This window comes from Lithobates pipiens, unplaced genomic scaffold, assembly GCF_037356315.1.
Source record: "Lithobates pipiens isolate NorthernLeopardFrog02 unplaced genomic scaffold, aLitPip1_a1.2 Scaffold_8, whole genome shotgun sequence".
NCBI classification, from domain to species: Eukaryota; Metazoa; Chordata; class Amphibia; order Anura; family Ranidae; genus Lithobates; species Lithobates pipiens.
The window spans coordinates 281,808,665-281,827,692 of record NW_027507903.1 but is presented as its reverse complement, the minus strand read 5'-3'; the positions used below and the strand labels follow the sequence as shown (position 1 = coordinate 281,827,692).

The 19,028-nt window shown below is 39.8% G+C and overlaps 1 protein-coding gene across 2 annotated transcripts in view; it reads right to left on the bottom strand.

The window, feature by feature from the left end:
* LOC143962744 (uncharacterized) overlaps positions 1-19,028 on the bottom strand; it is a 435,927-nt gene that overhangs the window by 131,678 nt on the left and 285,221 nt on the right. For both annotated transcript variants that reach the window (XM_077472147.1, XM_077472146.1), the window contains exon 10: positions 5,821-6,078. In XM_077472147.1, the coding sequence (XP_077328273.1) occupies positions 5,821-6,078 (258 nt within the window). The remainder of the gene's footprint in view (positions 1-5,820; positions 6,079-19,028) is intronic.

The window sequence follows — 19,028 nt, the reverse complement described above, 5'->3', positions numbered from 1 at the left end:
AAATATAAAAAAAAGTCTAACTCCCTCATACACAAGGGAAAAAAGTGAAGAAAAAAAAAAAAGAACCTATAGCAATGTACACCAAAACAAGGTGATTAAAATGATAAAATAATAAACAACAATAAAATAAAAACTTGATTATAGTAGAGAGTTAAAAGACAAGTAGCCATACTCCACCCTTCAGATCTATACACTATGCAGTACATTGTGGTGCAGCAGAATGCACATGCATCACTTTATGTTATGTTCTATTGACACTGGTCACCATACAAATAGAAATGTTGAATCTTCCCAGTAGGGACACAGAAAGTAATAAAAACTTGACAGCAGTTCTAACTGTCCCTTACTCTCCTGCTGAAAAAAAATGTCTATAAATATTAGAAATAACTGAAATTCTGATAAGGTTGATCAGTTTTTAAACTTTTTAAAAATGCGTGAGCCTTCCATGAAAATTGGAATTACCAAACCAGAGGTTCCACTGAAATCAATTGGAGTCCAAACCAAACTCTAAATAGTGTATTGCAGGGCAGTGAGTGATGCAACATTGTGTAAAATGATTTGGAAAGCTGCTGTCAGTCTTACTTGATGAGATGAGGGGGCTGAAAAAAGGAAAAGGGGCTGAAAAAAGGAAAAGCTGGGGCTCAGTCTGGGGACTCAGTGTTTTGGAGTGAAATGACAGCTTTGGCATGCTAAAAGCAATGTAAGTGTAAGAAGAAGCATGAGTCACTTATTCAAAAAATTGTAGCAGAGAGAGTAAGATATTTACTATCTAAGCCCTTGTACACGCGGTCGGATGGAGTAGGCTACACATGATCGGAGTATGTCCGATAGGAGCATTTTGTCAGAAAATTTTACCGGCAAGTTGGAAAACTTGATCCGTCGGATATTCGGATGGAAACAGTCCGATGCAGACCACACACAGTCGGAATATCCGACAAAACGATACGATAGGAAACATTCCGTCGGAATCTCCGCCAGTGTGTACAAGGGCTTACAGTTTGGGCCTGGCAGGTGGCAGGAGCTTTGAGGTGGCAAAGTAAGTAGAACAATTGGCATAGGTGCAAACGTAGATTGAGCCACCTCAAAATTCCAGAAATTGTACAAGAGATAGCACTATATTGCTCAGAGTTTGGACCTGGCAGGTGGCAGGAGTTTTGGGGTGGCAAGGTAACAACAGTAGGCACGGGTGCACATTTAGAAATAGTAAGATATCACTCAGACTTTAGCTTGGCAGAAAGTGAGAGGAAATCTCTCAAAAGTAAAGGTTTTTGTTGCCGAAACAAGTGTCCCAATTGGAATATTTTCCCTCTGCTTCTGTTCTGGTGACACATTTTTTATTTTGCTTTGCTTTCAATCCTGGTGGTAGTGGTCACCAGGGCAAATACAAAGTGTGCATCCCCCTAGGACCAGCAGGAAAGGACCTTATTGTGAGATCTGGGGTCCTTAGTTTTCGCAAAATCTTTCTGGAAGGACGGTGATGGCATTCTTGCTTAAGGGTAGCAGGCATAAGCTGAGATTAAGGTAAGTATATTTTCTAACTTATTTTTCCTACAGGTGTGCTATATTTACAGCTATGGGCAATATAAAACGAGGGAACGGAGTAAATGTGATCAATTTTCTGATCACTATATCATTCTTCCAAAAACTGCATATTAGTAAAACTATGAGATCTATGGGGCTCACAGAATTAGATTATGGAATCTTAACAAACAGCTCTTTTTATTTAAATTATTGTAACAACAAATAGCTGACTGTAATATTAATTTTCACTCTAATTCAAGTAACTAAAACAAACATCAAATGATGCAAAAATGTATGTTTTATTGGCTTGGACTCCAGCTGGCTAAAACTTGGGTCATATCAAATGAATTAATGGGAGGTGACACCTGACAAAATAATAGTGGTCCAAAATTTCCAGCAAACGCACAAATCCTCCTAGATCTATTGCAGATGTATCAAGCCTGCTGGAAGTAATGGTGCAAGCCAAGAGGCTAGTCTCCTATCGACTCCAAGCTCTGGATAATACCAATGGGAAATTATATACACAAAGGATGCACTGGGGTGACAAATGAAGATAGAGATTTGTCCTATTGAAGATCCTAGGAGTTTGACAAAGCTAGCACACTGCTACCAAACAACTAGCTTTATCTGATTACATTCTAACATTTGATGACTATCTCCAGCAACCAACACAAAGGCAAGCATTCTCCCTTGACAGCACAAGTTGTTTTCTAGGTATACACCAATAGAACTGAGAGCACTAATTAATTCACTTGATTAAACATGTAAAGCATATGATCCAGAGAGAAAAAAAAAAAGACTGAAATAAACCTGTGTTTACAAAAAAGTGCACAAAGTAAACTTTAAAATTGTGAAGGATTGGAAAAGATCTGTCTGGTTGGCTAATTTTCAGGGAGACTGTTTCTATAAAACCAAACAGATAAGGTATACACTGTTGCTAAGTGTCCAGTTAAATCCATGTAAGCAGCCTCTTTTCAGTTTGCATAGCCAGCTGTCAGAAGCTGATAACAGCTTTCCTGAATTGACTTGTTTGGAGGCATCAGTGTTTCAACCCCCAAGTTATGTTGATCAATGCTAATAGATGGGAAAGGTCATCTTACTGTGAAAGTTTTAAAAATGTATGTGTATATAATTTATATACTTTTACCCTTTCTCTTGTTTTATACTCCAGAAGCCTCCTATAAATCACATATAACAAGAAATGAATAGAGTGATAGGCCCACAAATATGAATTCTAGTGGATATGTGTATATCTCTAACTATAATAAATACTTTGAGGTTGATTTACTAAATCATTTGAGAATGTTCAAACAATAAATTGTGTAAAGATTCTCTTCAATTATACAGAATATCCCTGTGTTTATTTGCACATGACTGAAGAATTGAAGTGAAAACTTTGAGGACAATCTCAAATTCTTAGTAACCCAGCCTTATGCCACGTACACGCGATCGGATTTTCCGACACCAAAACCGTGGATTTTTGTTCGAAGGATGTTGGCTCAAACTTGTCTTGCATACACATGGTCACACAAATGTTAGCCAAAAATTGCCGAACGTGAGAACGCGGTGACGTACAACACGTAAGATGAGCTGAGCAAAAGAAAGTTCAATAGCCAGTGCGGCTTCTTCTGCTTGATTCCGAGCATGTGTGAAGTTTTGTGCGACGGACTTGTGTAAGTTTTGTTGGTGGAAAATTTGAGAACCTGCTATCAAACATTGGTTGGCGGAAATTCCAACAGCAAATGTTCGATGGAGAATACACACGGTCGGACTTTCCGTCAACAAGCTCACATCGAACATTTCCCGTCATTAGGCTGCATTCCCTCTACAGCCCTTTGAAATCGCAGGCAGTTCAGGAAATAGTTCAGGGGCTACCTTTGGGTGACATGCGTTCCGCGATGCGAGTTTCCGTGACTGCAGCGCGTTTTATCGTGCGACAATCGCGGCAGATCCACACTGCGATTTGAGGTGTCATTCAAATGAATGGCATCTCAAAGTGAGTCCCGCATTTTGTCATTCACACCTCAGCACTGTCAAATTGCGGGTAGACCCGTGGCAAATCTGCCCGTGATTCAAAATGCTGTAGTGTGAATGCAGCCTTATTGTTGTCATGAAAAATATGGCCTTAGAGTGTATCTACAGCAAAACATTTTTTTTTAGTTTTTGATAGAATACAGAAGGATTGGACAATCTGCCAGTTCTTGCTGCTACTTGTGCCCCCCCCCGAGATTTAAGGGAGATTTAAGCTGGCCATAGATTAATCGAAACTTGCCCAGTTCAGCAGAGACTATGGTCATTCCCAATCGACAGCAGTCCATCTAAGGACCAACAACTGTCAAATGGGAATGTTTTTATTTGATCGGCGCTATAGCCATTTAGCTGCAGCTTTAACCAGTGTATTTTGATGGCGGGGGAGTCCCGCTTTCAGAATACAAATGCGCAGTGGGAAAGATTCCTTCATCCATCTCAAAATGTATGGGTGGGGATATGACCTGTTGATGGTGAGCTATGGCCTGGTGACAACATGTCACAGGATAAGAGGTGAGGAGGAGAAATTTCTGAAAGGGAAACAATAATAATAGTAACATACATTTTTCTTAACCTCCCTGGTGGTGATCCCGAGTCTGGCTCGGGTTGGGATTTTACTATCATAAGCGGTAACCCCGAGCCAGACTCAGGATAGCATCGCTGGATACAGGGAGAGGTTACTTACCTTGTCCCCTGGATCCAGCGATGTCCTCCACGCTGTGTGGTCGAGCCGTCCTCCGCTCAATTCACACAGTGCCCGAATACCGCCGAGCTCCGTTCCCTGCGACGTTGCGGCGCACGGGAGCGGAGATCGGCGTCAAATTCAAAAAAGTGAAAACACACAAAACACACACAGTACTGTAATCTTACAGATTACAGTACTGTATACAAAAATACACACCCCCTTTGTCCCTAGTGGTCTGTGCAGTGCCCTGCATGCACTTTTATATTATAAATACTGTTTTTTCTGCCTGGAATTTGGAGATTGTCCATAGCAACCAAAAAGTGTCCCTTTATGTCAAAAGTGATTTTATAACAACTAGAAAACAGCGATAATAAATTATAATCACTTGCAGAATTGAGCGATAGCGATTTGTGGGGAGATCCGTCATCAAACACTAAATCTAATGACAGCGACAATTCTGCAAATTAGCAAATTTCAGTGTTTTTGGATTTGATTACATTATTGAATAATTTTTATTATTATTTATTATATTATGAACTTTATTATACCCGGGATGTCTGCTAGACTCTGGTTTGAACAGATTTAAGAGAGTTATTCCTAAGAATTACAGGACTACAATATAAAACGCCAAATTTCCATGCAAAATAATTGTACCGCTTTCAGCACCTAAAACCAGAACCGCCAGGGAGGTTAAATAGAGTAGGTAAGTTTAGAAACCCTGTTCGATTTTCATTGCTGTCTGTGTTAGAAATGTTCTCTCTTTTCTTGTATGGGTGACAATGTTGTCACCAGTGAAGAAAGTAAAAGTCCCTGTACCAAAACGAGAACACAGACTGCAAGAAAAAAAATTAGACATGTACTGTCCTTTCCCTAATCTATCCAAGATAAAAAAAAAGGCTTTGCGTTACACTTTAACATTAAACATAGAAAAAGAACAATGTACACTGATGGGACTTCTGTTTTTAGCATTGTCCAAGTTCATCGTACAGTGACTGAATATAATATACTGAAGCACAAAGAGAAGAACTTCCCTGGTGTATCAAGAGAATTAGTATTCCTAGATTGGAAAAAGAAGCAGGAAGTATTGCAGGCAGATCTTATCAACCAAATATTAGGACAAGGGGCACCCTTTACATTTGGAGGAAAAGAGATTTAACCTCCACATACAGAAAGGGTTATTCACAGTAAGAGCTGTGAAAATGTGGAATAGACTTACTGGATGCAAATTGGATCATGCATCATAGGTTTTGTTTAGTTTTTTTGCATTCCTCTGGATCAACTGTGGATAAAGAATTGTGTAAATGGAGTTTTTCTATTTATTATTTTCAATTTGTTAAACTAGATAGATTTGTGTCTTTCTTCAACCTGAATAACTATGTAAATTTGCAAGCTCTAGAAATAAGAAAATGCTGGTGATTGATTAAACTCATGAGCATCTGTAAAAATCTGAAATAGCAGTTTTAGATTGTGTGGTCCTTCAATGATTTACTGGGAAGAGGAGTACCCTAAAAGCCAAATATTAAGTAAAATACAAATATTGTCACATATCTAAATAAATCAGTAAAATGGAAATTATTTCTACTTACAGTCTTCAAACCTAGAAATGCTCATTGATTGAGCTGTGCGACCCATAGTGGGGCGTGAATTACGAAGCTTTGAATACATATTTATGGCTTGGGCTCTTCTTTCCTCAGCTATTCTCTGCCTCTCCATTTCTTGCCTTATGCTGAGGTCCAGTACCACCAGCTTTCTCCTACGAAGAAACTGAGGCCTTAACTCTTCAGCGCTGTCTGCTGAGAAGATGGCATCTCTGTCTTCATACTCTCCTTCACTGGGCTGGGACCCTGGAACAAATATGGGAAAAAAACAAGATCCAAGTCCATTAGAGTAATGCTCACAAAAAATCCACGCATGAAGCTTTTACATGTAAAAGTGTCTTTGAGGAACAGAGACATTGAGTTACAGTACAGTTTAGCAGATTTTGACATTTGGTGAACCGAATGCAAAACGATTTCCCTAGAAGTCCCCTCTCTAAATCTCGTAAGAGCAAAGATACATAGTACTTGTATCACACTGAGTGAAAAATAGCATATATACTTTGTTGTGCAGAACAGTCTCATGTGATACCAGAATGTTCAATACATTTACTAAGAATGGATATAGATAATCAAAGTGATTTCAGCAAAATCTATTGCACTGCAAAATTACTGATTTTGTCAAAGTGCACTATGCCGCGTACACACGATCAAACTATCCGGCGGACTTCTTGCTGTGTGGGAAAGTCCGTTCATTTCAAAAGTCCGGCAGACTAGCACACATACGGACAATTTTTGAGTCAAAACTACTTTCTAAGTCTGCCGGACTTTTGGGGGAAAAAAGCCAGAAGGAAGAAGAGAAGGTGGTGACGATGACAGTGGCGACAGAAAACCGGGCCACCACCAGTAAAAGAGCTGGAAGAAGGAGCGGAGGCCTGGCAAGAAGAACCGAAGAGGGGGACAAGACCCCGAAGTCGGAAGAAGAGGCGGCGGCGACAGAAGACCGGGCCACCGCTAGTAAAAGAGCTAAAGAAAGAAAGCGGAGGCCCGGCAAGAAGAACCGAAGAGGGGGAAAGACCCATGAAGGGGGGGACAAGACCCCCGAAGTCGGAAGAAGACCCCCGGGTGGCGACAAATTCACCAGGTGAATGGGTAGGGGTACATTGTACCCCATACTCATTCACATAGGCCTGCAGACCCCGACAACCAACGGCCAGAGTTGTCGGGAAGAGGCCCTTGTCCTCATCAACATGGGGGCAAGGTGCTTTGGGGTGGGGCGGCGCACCCCCCACCCCAAAGCACCCCCCCATGTTGAGGGCACGCGGCCTGGTACGGCTCAGGAGGGGGGCCGCTCACTCATCCCCACCCCCTTTCCTGACCAGCCGGATTGTGCGCTCGGATAAGGGTCTTATATGGACCATGGGGGGGGGACCATCACGCCGTTTTTTTGGCGTAGGACTTCCCCTTTAAGTCCGTACCAGGTGACGGGGCTAGCGATGTGTCAATCTCACTGCCAAAGGCGGCGACATTGACCTCATGCGCTTGTCCCGGCTACCTGGAGCCGCGTTCAAAATGAACGGAATTTCCTCCGTGTGTGGCCAAGTCTGTTCATTTTCAAAAGTACGGTGGACTCCCGCCATAGTCCGGCGGACCTAGTCAGCCAGAAAAGTCTGGTTGTGTGTGGGCAGGTCCGCTCGTTCGGAAAGTCCGACGGACTTTCTGGCGGTTTGTCCGCCAGACTAAGTCCGCTGTATAGTCTGATCGTGTGTACGCGCCATTACTCATTGAGCTGCTTAGGTGTAAGAAGAGACATCTGTGTGTTAGAAGTTGGATCTTACTGGGTAAAGACCAATCTTTGTGTTGGAGGTGTGATGTAATTTCACCAATGACATCACACCTCAAAAGACCCCCAAAGACCAGTCTGTGTGCTAGAGGTGTGATGTCATTGGGAAAAGTCCAATCTGTGTGTTGGAGATTTGATGTTACTGGGGAAAGTCCAATGTGTGTGCCGGAAGTTTGATGTTACTGGGAAAAGTCCAATCTGCGTGCTGGAGGTGTGAAGTGGGGAAGGACCTGGAAGAGGCAGAATCCCTCCTGTTGCAATATGAAACTCTGACTTAGGCATTATCCTCAAAGGGAAAGTGAAGCTGTGCTGTGAAAACAAAACTCTGGATTTCTATAAGGATGTCCCACCCTGCATTGACTTTAGACTGAGATGCAGCAACAGAAGCCCCCAGAATGAAAGTACTGCATTGAGCAAAAATACTGTTTAAAGTTTATCCCTTATCTGAAGTCAAATTTGAAAAACTTCTTGTTAGAAAGTGTCTTAAATACTCATAGAAACTCATGTGAAAAATGAATACATAGTAATGGCAGCATTTCTCATATAAGGTTACTTCAACAGGATTGATTACAGATAGTACTCAGACAAACTCCATGCAAATATACTTGGCGGGAATAGAAAGTAAGACCCCAATACTTCAAGGAAAACATGCTAAGTATCCATCATGCTGCCTGAGCAAATCTTGCTGGGGGATTTATGAGACAGTCACCACACATTTTCTCATGAAACCAGTATAGTGTATAATTAACATTAGGACTTATGGGTATGTGTATTTCTTCCAAAAAAGCGTAACTTAAACATTCCACAGAATAAAATAGTATAACAGTGGAAACAACCTAAAGTAAACGCTTTCTTTAGAGATGCCTGAGAGAAAGTGCCGGAGACAACATCTTGCTGTTTTCACCCTGACAACCTTAATTTAAAAGTCTGATTATCTCTAGTTTACTTCTTCCTGTTGACTACATAATTTGGCATTCAGGACCTAATAGCATACTCAAGATGTCTTCTACCCACACCTGGCAATTTAATTGGAGGCTAATGACTCAAACCTCAAACAAAAAACAGAAAAATGAAACAAGTGATCGGTGCCAATTAGGATAGAAAATAGAAACATTTGAGCACTGTGGTTACAAAAACAGCGTTTACACAATAATAGATGCCGTGGAAGGTAATTATTGCACAGAATATCCAATTATGCATGAAGAGAATATTGTAATCACCCAACGCTCACACACTGAGCAGGTACAATTTGAAATTATCTATTTGTGGAAGTCTCTGTACCATTCACAACGAGAAAAGGTTAACAAGATAATATATTAATGACATCTGACCAGTCATCCAATATTTTATGAATATTATCAAGTAAATAAATATTGAAAACATTATTATTACAGTTAGAGCATGTGCCTTCTTCCTGGTATTTTTGTCCCTTGACTGAAAAAGTGCTTTTGCAATGCTTCCTGCTTTCAAGGCAAGTAATTTAGAACGTACTTACACTAAGAAAAGCTGTCATGTATTGTGCCCGACACAGTTGTCCCTCTTCCTGCCATTCATGAGCATGTTAAGACCTACTGTACCCTTGCTACCTGAGTGGGCACAAATAAATTTTCTCCAGGGTTCGAGTTCCGTTCTTGGATACTGTCAGCGATCACGCAGATGTATATCATGCCAAGTCCAACTGAACTATGCCTCAGAGTACCTCTTTCAAGCAGGCCAGGGCCTTGTATGCTGGAGTATGCCCAAGCAACCACACTAGTCCAACAAATTGGACTTTGGAGTCAACCCAAAGTATGGTACATGCATTCTAATGTGTGTACACTCTTGGTTGCTTTGACAATATAGCTGAATGTAAAGAGGTATTTGATATGATGAATATTATGACACTGAGCTAACTGTAATATACTCTATACTTCTTCAGAAAATCATCAAATGAAATGTTTATAGCAAATCCAGTTATAATGTATGGTTTATATCACTTTATTATCTGCAGCTATGCAACGGTTTCAATAACTTTTTTTTTTTTCCCCGATAGCCTTAAAATAAAATAAAATTTTCTGCATTCTGTTTCAAAGAAACCAAGCAGAGCTGTAGTTAAAATGTAAGTCTATACATACTGTACAATAGCAATTAAGCACAAAAACAGTTAGGATGGCTCAGAATCCCACTCCTGTTATTGAAATATGCACAGAGCATGAAGTTAAACTTTATGCATTGGAGTTGATTTATTAAAACTGGAGAGTGCAAAATCTGGTGCAGCTCTGCATAGAAACCAGCGTCCAGATTTTTTTTTTTTGTTAAAGCTTAATTTAACAAGCTAAGGTTAAAAGCTGATTGGCTACCATGCACAGCTGCACCAGATTTTGCATTCTTCAGTTTTAGTAAATCAACCCCCATGACTGCAGATGAATGTTTCAGTTGAGTGTGTTTTAAATCACAGTGTTTAATTCACCACCAGTGAATGTTTGGTGAATGTCACATACACAGCTTTCTAAATATGACCCTTAAAATTATGCTTTTGTATGTTGAACCAAACTTCACCATACACAAAGCAGTCCTTTTATAGTAACCTTTTGCAAGAAAAGTAAAGAAATAAATATATAGATTAGCAAAAAAAATCAACCAGGATTGGAATAATATTCTAAGCCCTTGTACACACGGTCGGAGATTCCGACAACCAAATCCGTCGGATTTTGTCCGACGGATTTTGTCCGAAACTGTTGCATACACACGGTCGGACAAAGTTGTCAGAAAATCCGACGTGATTACGTTATTTTGTTACGGCGGGACTACGTTCACGCTAGTAGCCAATAGCTTTGGTGTAGGAATTTGATCTGAGCATGCGTGGCACTTTGTCCGATCGGAATTCTCTACACATGATCGGAGTATGTCCGATCGGAGCATTTTGTCTGAAAATTTTACCAACAAGTTGGAAAACTTGATCCGTCGGATACTCCGATGGAAACAGTCCGATGTAGACCACACACAGTCGGAATATCCGACAAAGCGGTCCGATCGGACACATTCCGTCGGAATCTCCGACTGTGTGTACAAGGGCTAACCGATAAAAACAACATTATTAACCAGGCATTTAGGTGGGCAAATGGGCGAGCATTTCTATAAGGTTACAGGCTTCTTGCCATGTTGGCATTCCCCTGTGTACATGATGTCAATGAACAAATGCTTTAGGAAGATTATTATAAAGCAACTGATTCCCTTCTCCAAATACAAACCAAGAACTGAGAGCGCTGATCAGCATCTCTGAAATAAAATTGAACATTGCAGCATAAGTTAGTTTTGTTATTTCATATTTATCTGGGTTATTCATATGTATCTTGTTATTTTTCAATGCGGTTAAAGTACTGGAGTGCGAGTCTGTGAGATTTCACACTCTGAATGGTTAATTATTTTATTCTTTGACAGGACAACTTACAACAGGCCTTATTATAATGTCAGTCTAATTTCACCTCCCCTTTTTATTCCCTCCCTTGCTCCCAAGAGGTGCTAAATAGCCTGAATGAATGATTAGCAGGCTGGTATCTGTTAAGGAAATAAAAAAATAAGAGACATCAGATTTTGTGGACCCAAATGTGTGAATAGGATCATAGGAGCGGATCCTGTGAACTGCCAGCATAATCGATTTTTCATTATGCATTCATCTTTAGTTGCATGGCAAAGTTGAGAACGTGCATGTGTCAGTGTGCATTTTTTTTTATCTGAAATCTGATTATTTCCTAGTGTCTGATTGGTATCTAAAGTGTATTGGTACCTTATTATATTATATTTTATATTGTACAAAAGTGTAGATAAACCACCTTTAATGTACACAAACTAGTGGTTATTTTCAGGTCCACTGAAGCTGTCCCTGTCACACTGAGGATTTAAGGACGCAAGCTGTCAGCCTGTCTCACTAAGCAGTCTTTCATTATGGAAATTAAGGCGCAAGGGTAATTCCCAAATGGTGCTCCCCCTTTCCAGTTGCTAGAACAGTTTTTTTTTCTTCTTTGTAGCTTGCTTATGGTGTTTTCATCTTTCATATATAAAGTAAGGAGTTGCATGGTCATTATGCCATTTGCATTGACCACTGTGACAAAGACCGTAGCAACGAGTACAATAACTGCGTAGTCTATCAATATGAAAAAGGTCATGAATGTTTCTCAGCAACAATATCAGATAGGATTATATTCAGGTATCTTAAAGCAGACAAAAAAATGTGTGTTCCTTAAGCATAAATTAGTTCAGGAAAATAATGACTGACAGATTCACTGCCCAACATTATGCTTTCTGAAATATATACATCAGGCAATCAGTGCTTGCCTTTTAAATGTAGAATTACAGAAAAGCGAAGCAGAAAAAGACCAAGTGGTCCATCAAGTCTGTACATTATATGCCTAGTCTAGCGCTACCTAAACAATATAAGTACATATCTAATTGGTTGGTACAGTCTACAACAAGCTTGCACTTAAAACGGTATTAAAAAGTATATTTATAGTGATTTTAACAGAATAATGGCCTGGGCATTTAATAAATCCATCTCTGGTGTATTTGTTGACACTATAAATAGAACAATGAATTCAGTGAATGCAGACCTCAGCTCAGTAGTTAAACAAGCCTTTAAGCCATAGACAAGTGCTTACTGCCAGCAGACAACTTCCCCTTTTAAGTAAACTGATTAGCGAAATCACAAAGCACCAGAAACCTCCTTTTCCTTCTGTGACTCCAGTGCCACTGTCTTCTTACTAGTACCTTTGTCTCTATCAAGCATGACAAGTGCCAATCAAATGTTCTGTTTCCAGGGTTTTATGGTGGCATAAAAAAAAAAGAAACAAAAAAAAAACAATGCGCAACAATTACAGAAGGAAGATCTGCTATCAGTGTGTGGTCTAGGGAAAAATGTATCCATTCATTCTTCATTTCTAATCTCCACCCCACTGCTTACATCTTTGTATAAAATGTAAGCCTTCTATAGATCCTACAAATCTTAGACAAATTGTGGGTCAGCCAGGATTAGAACAGTTTGTTCACAATGATTTAAAGAACTTTTTTTTTTCACTCTTAACTTCTTTTGCCCTTGCCAAATATGGTGTATATGTTGGGGTCTCTCCTGGGACCCCCACAGTCATGGTAATCGCCAGCATCCTGGAACCATGGATTTCTATATGAGTTTGTGTATCAAATCTCTTCTTGTATAGAGAAAGATGAAAGTAGGCACAGCATTTGACTGCATTGCTGGATATGAAAGACCTGCCAGCAAAGCAAATAATGAAGGCCCACCAAAGAACCAAAACTGTTCCATAATATGCAAATATTTTTTCCTGTAAAAGAGGATATTTCTAGTTGTTTTGTGACTTTGAGTTCTTAGAATGCAACAAAATGTTAGACTGAAGTTTCTCCAAAAGTGTACAGAAAATCTACTAACAAGCAGTGAATGTGGCTTTTACCAAACATTCTCTGATGGAGAATCAATTGATGTGTTTTAAAACGCATGGCCCTTGAAGATTAACCTGCAGGGAATATTTGCTGAATGTCAGACTCTTTTCTTTATTAAAGTCACTCTAGAGTCAGTGGCCCGTCCAACTCTTTGTGCTCGATGCTCTTGCTACTGACATATTTTTAGAATTTAAAAGTGACTGGATAAGGGGAAAAGTACTAAAAAGTCCAATCTAAAATAAAAATTTTGGAAAAATTTGGCTTTTGGATATAAACACTATCCACTACTACAAGTAATCCACAAAAGATCCTCTTGCTGTGACCATTACCCTTGCGTTAGTTGCTGAGTTGCTTATATTCTTTCCTAGAGGAAGGGGCTTGTTGCAATGCATACATGAGACAAGAGTGAGACAAGAGTGAACTATGGGTTTTCTTGCAGATGGATCTTAGTGCTGGTGTTTTCATAATACAAAGTACTAATGTGGACATTGTCATACCAAATTGGTATAAGAGTCAATCAGTTAAATGCATTTTAGGCAATAGTGCAATAAAACAAAGTTTTTCTTTGGAAAGCAGCCACAGCAAAAATAGACAAGCCTGTCCCAAACACTCCTTTCCCAAAATAGTATTGTAATTAAGACAGCTTTTGTGCAGATTGTTGGAGGTAATTTTATACTTCTTGCTGTCCTACATTTTCTGAGTGCCTTGGGAGCCCCCAGTTAAAACACTCTCAGCAAACTGTGAATCATACAGCTCAATTCAAAATTCAGACACCTCTCTTTAATTCAATGTGGTGCTCACATTGCATTGTAGGATATCCCAGTGTGTTCGCTGCTGGATAAGTCTAATTTCATACATACTGGAACTTGCAAACAGTACTGCAATGTCAAAATTATATTTTTTCTTTAGCTGTAAATTCACTGATCTATGACATCAGTCTCTACGACATCAGTCTCTATGACACCAGTCATAGCCATCTCTTCCACTACATGAAATAAATACATGATTGCAGTATTCTCTCTGTGGATTGCAGTAGAGCTTGGATGCAGGATTCTCTCTACACAGATTTATGATTGTAAACAAACAAGACCTCAGGGGATTAAAGTGACTGCACAAGTCCAACACAAAAGGCACACAAGCTATGGACTCCCAATGAGATAAATGGAAATATCAGATCTCAACTATACAGATGATCTTTTGTTTCTGGTGTTTTTCCCAGTAGAGACAATTAACTATATGTATGTGTATCGCTACAAAGGAAAACACCCAGCACGCATTGCCTGCAAGTGACCGGTTAATGACATTGAGTAATATGCAAGAGGAAGTACATATATCAAGACAATTACTATTTATTATGTTGTCTGATATATTTAATCATTGAGGGAAATGAATAACTAGTAACATGCAATAGATGGATTAGGTGCTATGGAGTACAGGAAACAGGGTCAGCTTCTGCAGAACAAGTGAAAAGTTGATACCTCAAAATTAACTTGTTATACAGTATAGTCCAGTGATGGCGAACCTCGGCTCCCCAGATGTTTTGGAACAACATTTCCCATGATGTTCATGCACTCTGCAGTGTAGCTGAGCATCATGGGAAATGTAGTTCCAAAACATCTGGGGTTCCAAGGTTTGCCATCACTGGTATAGTCTGTCAAATGTATGGGGAGACTACAAGGACAGATATATATGTATAACAAGTCATTTCTTTTCTCTAGAAAGTGGAATTTGTCCAAAATTAAAAAAAAAAAAATTGGTCCCATCTAGTGTTGTCCCACCTAGTGTTTTCCTATACCAGAGGCATGGTGTTCTGTAATTGCTGCAAACTGGGCAATTTGAATGATTATAGTACAGTCTGTCCATATTACATCTAGATGAGGGGTTCTTGACTGGTGGTATGCATATCCCTTCAGGGGTATGGAAACCAGGTTGGGGGGGATGGGACTGGATCTCTGAAAATGGGAAAAAAGAAATAAAATAGGATTATCTGCTTTATTGAAGCTGAAATCGACTCGATGTCGGATGACATGCAAATCACATTGCCAGTATTGTCATTGATTGCACAGAGATGACAACAATTAAATTAGTTTTAGCTAGCTTGTGTATTTTTGGTTTTACAGTTTTTATATAAATATGATAAAATCCTTACAATTTTGAGCTATTCTGTTCCTAGTTGTCCATATGTAAATATAAGTAAAACCAAACTATTGACACATTTTGAAGTCATACTGTTACCTAACATGACTGGTAATGATGATAATTTCAACTATGTGATGAAGGTTGCATGGGGACACATGGGGTGATCTATTTGGAGTCTGTAATCATAAGGCCTCATGTATACTTCTGCTAAATGGACGTTCAGGAGCAGTTAGGCATTTATTTCAACTGCTCCTGAACTCTTCTCTATGTTATGTTATCAGTACATAGGTTCGTTATAGTACACAGGGTCGTTTATAGTCATTTCTAGGCAGTTGAGTTTAGAGGTTTTTTTTGGAATGCAAAAAAATGGGTTCAGACCCTGAGTTTAGAGGCATTTCAAGTGCCAAACGCTTATAAATGCAGCTAAACGCAGTAACTCGTGTTTGGCCACGTTTCGTTTACAGGCATTTTTAATTTTTGGCTATATTTTTAAACACTTCTAAACGCAAATGCAGCAAAACGCCGCTAAACGCGATGTGTAAACGCGGCATGTAAACATGGCAAATGGACGTTGTAAAGGTGGGTTACTATCTGTCAAGTTAAATCGTTCAGGAGAGGTTGTAAAAATGTCTCGTCTACATGAAGCCTAAAAAGGTAAATGCCCTGGCCTAGAATATAAAGTGGTTCTAAAGACAGAAGTTTTTTTTTTTATCTTAATGCATTCAATGCATTAAGATTAAAAAAAACTTCTGTGTGCAGCAGCCCCCCTCAGCTCCTCTAATACTTCCCTTGATCCAGCGATGTTGCACGAGAGACTCGGCTGTCCGTGACTCTCCCTCCCAATTTGCTGAGACACACAGCGGAAGCCATTGACTCCCGCACAGCTGTCAATCAAATAGAGAAAGGAGTGGGGAGAGAGAGGAGGCAGGGCCCAGCTGCTTGCTGTGGAGGAACTCGACAGGGGGAGGGGCCAGTGGCCAGGAGCGCCGAAGAGGTACCTGAGAAGAGGAGGATATGGGCTGCTCTGTGCAAAACCACTGCACAGAGAAGGAAGTAAAAAAACAAAACAAGACTTTAGTATCACTTTAATAAAATATAACTGGATTGTCTATGAAATGTCTTTTTTTTTTTTTTTTTTTTGTTTATAATTCAACTTCATTTTCATTTCCAGAATTGATAAATAGGACAGTAACAGTTTATCAACTTAAAGAGTTTTGTAATAGGGCAATTTTACATATACCTCTCTAAGGCCAGCATAGACAGGCATATATATTGTTGCATATTCATACTGCAATGGCCTTCCAAAAAAATAAATAAAGAAATACAAGCAATGCTATAGATATACTTAAAGTCTAACTAAAGTCAAAATGTTATTTTAACTTTGGATAGAGTGCGAAAGTATTAGAAACCCTGTTAGGTTTTTTTTTTTTTGCTGTAAACGTTATAAACAGGTTATGGGTACCTGGGTGTCCCAGCCAATGGGCAGGTTTTTTTTTAATCCCTTGGCCTGCTGGGAGAGCCTATATATTCAGGTGAGGTAAGGTGATCTGGGTTCTGTGCCACCCGGAATGCCATCTGGGTGGATGTGTGCCGTCTTCCCCGGGCTGCTAGGCTGGAGATTGGGCCTATCCAGGGGGCATCTGGCTGCCAGTTTGTGTGAGGGCCTATCCAGAAGTAAGAGGGCAGCACAGGGTTGGGACTACAGCTTGCAGTCCAACCAAAAGTGATGGTTCTGCTTGCAGGAGAACCTGTCAGTGGACAGAGGTAGAAGGGAAGCTGTTGCCACAAAGGGACCAATCTCCTTTGCCAGGGACCACAGTGAGTAACTGAAGCAAGTACCGTGATCATAGATTCACCGAAGGGCATGGTGGAGAATCGGGAAACTTCAGGCGGTGATCAAGTCAGGGACCCAATTTGTGGAGGAGAAGCTTGCAGAGCAGCCTTGTGTGTCAAGCCAGGGACAGTCGGTTAGCTGGGGTGAAGCTTGAGGAGTATCGGGAGTGCCAAGCTAGGGACCCAGCAGAGAAGCAGGGGGTGATGCTTGAAGGGATACCACCGCAAACCTTGGAGAAGCTCAAGGGATTCATAGCCAGTGAATCAGTGGGTCTAGTGAGAGACCAGGAGCTTAGTATTGAAGAACTACAAGGAGCAGTTGTAGTGGAGCTGAAAGAACTGATTCGTACGTTGATTTAGGAACTGTTAAAGGACTGTTATCATAGGAGACAGCAATCCAGTGCGTGCAAAAGTGGCGCATTGCTGGGGCCTTTCCCTGTAAGGCTGTTCTCCTAGTGAAGTCTCTGAGTCCGCCAATTGAGTTTGCCACTATCTAAGGGTGTCCTGGCCCTAACCTTCTTTCCCCCAAAATATATCAATAGGACTGCTAATAGAAATAAACCCTCTTTTACATCCAAGAAGTGTCTGGCGCCCAATGACTTTCTCCATCTTTGCACCCACTATGCCTCACAAGCCACTATATAATGAAGGTGGTCAGCTATTGTTGGCCTTGGAGGTTCTCATTAGACCAAAAGAGATAAAAGACCTTGCTACAACTATAAATATGTAAAGTCAAAAAATATTTGCTAGTGATTTAATAAAACCTGCTACAATGCATCCTACCAGTTAAGGAAATGAGAGTAAGCGATATGAAGCATAACATTCCCCCAAAAATCCATGCTTTAAGGAACTGCAATGAATCTCTATGAGATTAATTTATTTTGCTGATGGAAAGCTTGGAGAGAAGACATTAAAGAATCATTAAACCCAGAACCCATGAAAAACCCTCATTACATGCTATACAACAGAGTGTTCATACTCACAAAGCCATTAAAGCACTTGTTTTGTGTAGAATGAAATATACCTGTATGCCCATCTCATTTTCTCTGTGTCTTCCTTGCAGCTTGAGATTGTGTAAACTAGTTGGCGTCCTCTAAGGAGTATGCTCAATTTCAGTTCCCTTCTAAGCTTTTAATTTCCTCCTTTTTCTTATTTTCTTATTTGTGCAGCCCACATGACTATAGAGTCAAGCATGTGGGTGTGTATAAAGTGGTATATGACACTCCCCCTCCCCCCGCCTCCTCCATGTACTTTTATTGCTAATCCCTATAGGGGTGGGATATAGTATGCCGATTGATTAAATTCACTAATTCACTAAGAAACTAATATAAATCAGGATTAAATATATCAAACGTAATTGCTACTACATGTTAAGTTTAAAAAAGGGCCTTGAATCCCAGACTGGAATAGCAAATGTATGCCACATTTGATCAAGCAACAGTTTTTAAGAAAATAATATGTACCTTTCAACAGTCACACACAAACACAATTTAACTGAAGAGACAGAAGTCCAGGTAAACTATAAAGAGATTGAATGACATGGAATGCTTAATTATGATGGCACTGCTCTTATCTATGAGTGACATAAACCATAAAACTTTAAAAAGGAACTCCAGAGTCATATAAACAGAGGTATGCCTTTCATCTTTTCTAAAATGTTGGTGCATTTAATCTTATCAATAGGTAACTAAGTACCATATAATAACCAAGCCTCAAGTTTAATTATGTCTTTCTCTTATCCAATGTCATAAAGTAATTTAGAATTTAAAAATAACTCATAAAAATGTAAAACAAAAATGCATTTGCACACTAAATGTCTGAATTTAGTCACAAGTGCATACAGTTAAATTTGATAAAAGTCTAGACTGTCCAACACTGATTTTGGTGTAGGGCTAGTTTAAAATAAACTGGACCTGGCCAAATACATGTCTATGGGGAGAGCTGTCCTGTGCAGGCAGGTTGTGTTACCTACAAATACATGTATTAAACGTTAAGTATGGCCAAAGCTTTTTTTGGG